The sequence below is a fragment of the Aspergillus melleus genome (genome assembly GCF_016097325.1).
Source record: "Aspergillus melleus strain CBS 546.65 chromosome Unknown contig5, whole genome shotgun sequence".
Taxonomy (NCBI): domain Eukaryota; kingdom Fungi; phylum Ascomycota; class Eurotiomycetes; order Eurotiales; family Aspergillaceae; genus Aspergillus; species Aspergillus melleus.
In genome coordinates, this window is record NW_025763374.1 from 2,029,698 (window position 1) to 2,030,599 (window position 902).

The 902-nt window shown below is 49.4% G+C and overlaps 1 protein-coding gene across 1 annotated transcript; it reads left to right on the plus strand.

The window, feature by feature from the left end:
* Positions 1 to 300: 300 nt before the first annotated feature.
* Positions 301 to 609, plus strand: LDX57_009122 (uncharacterized protein; the record flags this gene model as incomplete). Its single annotated transcript, XM_046090843.1, has 1 exon — positions 301 to 609. One exon carries the CDS (start codon positions 301 to 303, stop codon positions 607 to 609), a length of 309 nt encoding a protein of 102 aa, XP_045946818.1.
* Between the last annotated feature and the right edge of the window lie 293 nt (positions 610 to 902).

The following is a 902-nucleotide window of genomic DNA, read 5'->3' on the forward strand; positions in this document are numbered from 1 at the left end:
ATACACTAAATATGATCGGCCCATTCGACAGAGTCCTACAAGAACATGGATAGACTCGACTTCTCTGATCGGAACTTCTAGAAACCCTAGAAGCTCCATTACCAAGTCTACTTGGCATGCAACACATCTCAGTTTCTTGCGTGGAGTAGCCACTTTCATCGTAGAACCCACTGGTTGTGGAGCTCAGTATACTGCAGCAGAACAAACTTCGTTCTAGTGGATACTTTGCGTATAAAGAGGCTTCTCTTCCTTGAGGTCACGGTGCATCGACAGCCCATTCCCATCCTCAATCCAGCTACCATGGCCTACCGAACTCCTGTCTACACAACCGCCGCTGCCCTGCCCCTTCCGCAATATTCTCAGGCCGTGAAATACAATGGCCTAGCTTACTGCAGTGGCTCACTGGGCATTGATCCGAAGACTGATGAGCTTGTTCTGGGGACCGTGACTGACCGCACGCGTATGGCTCTTCGGAACCTTGAGGCCATCCTTCTCGCGGCCGGGAGTGGCATGGATCGTGTAATCAAGGCCATTGTCTTCTTCTTCGACATGGGTGATTTCAACGCAATGAACGAGGCCTGGGATCATTTTTTCCCCCGAAGACCCTAAGCCGGTGAGTTGAGATGGTACTTAGCGGGGTACTCGAGTGAGCGACCTCGACAAAGGGTGACGCTGACGGCTCTCAGTGTCGAACATGCGTTGCGGTTCGTCAGCTGCCGCTTGGGACTGATGTTGAGATTGAAATGATTGCAAGTTACGATTAAGTATGGGGATTGTGCGTTCAACTTTCGAATATATGGCCAGAGAACGAGACCTTTTTCAAGACCGGACAAAGATAGCAATGTATTCAACTTAAGACTTCGTAACTACATACATTTCTTTCCTCCATACTTGAGTGGCAT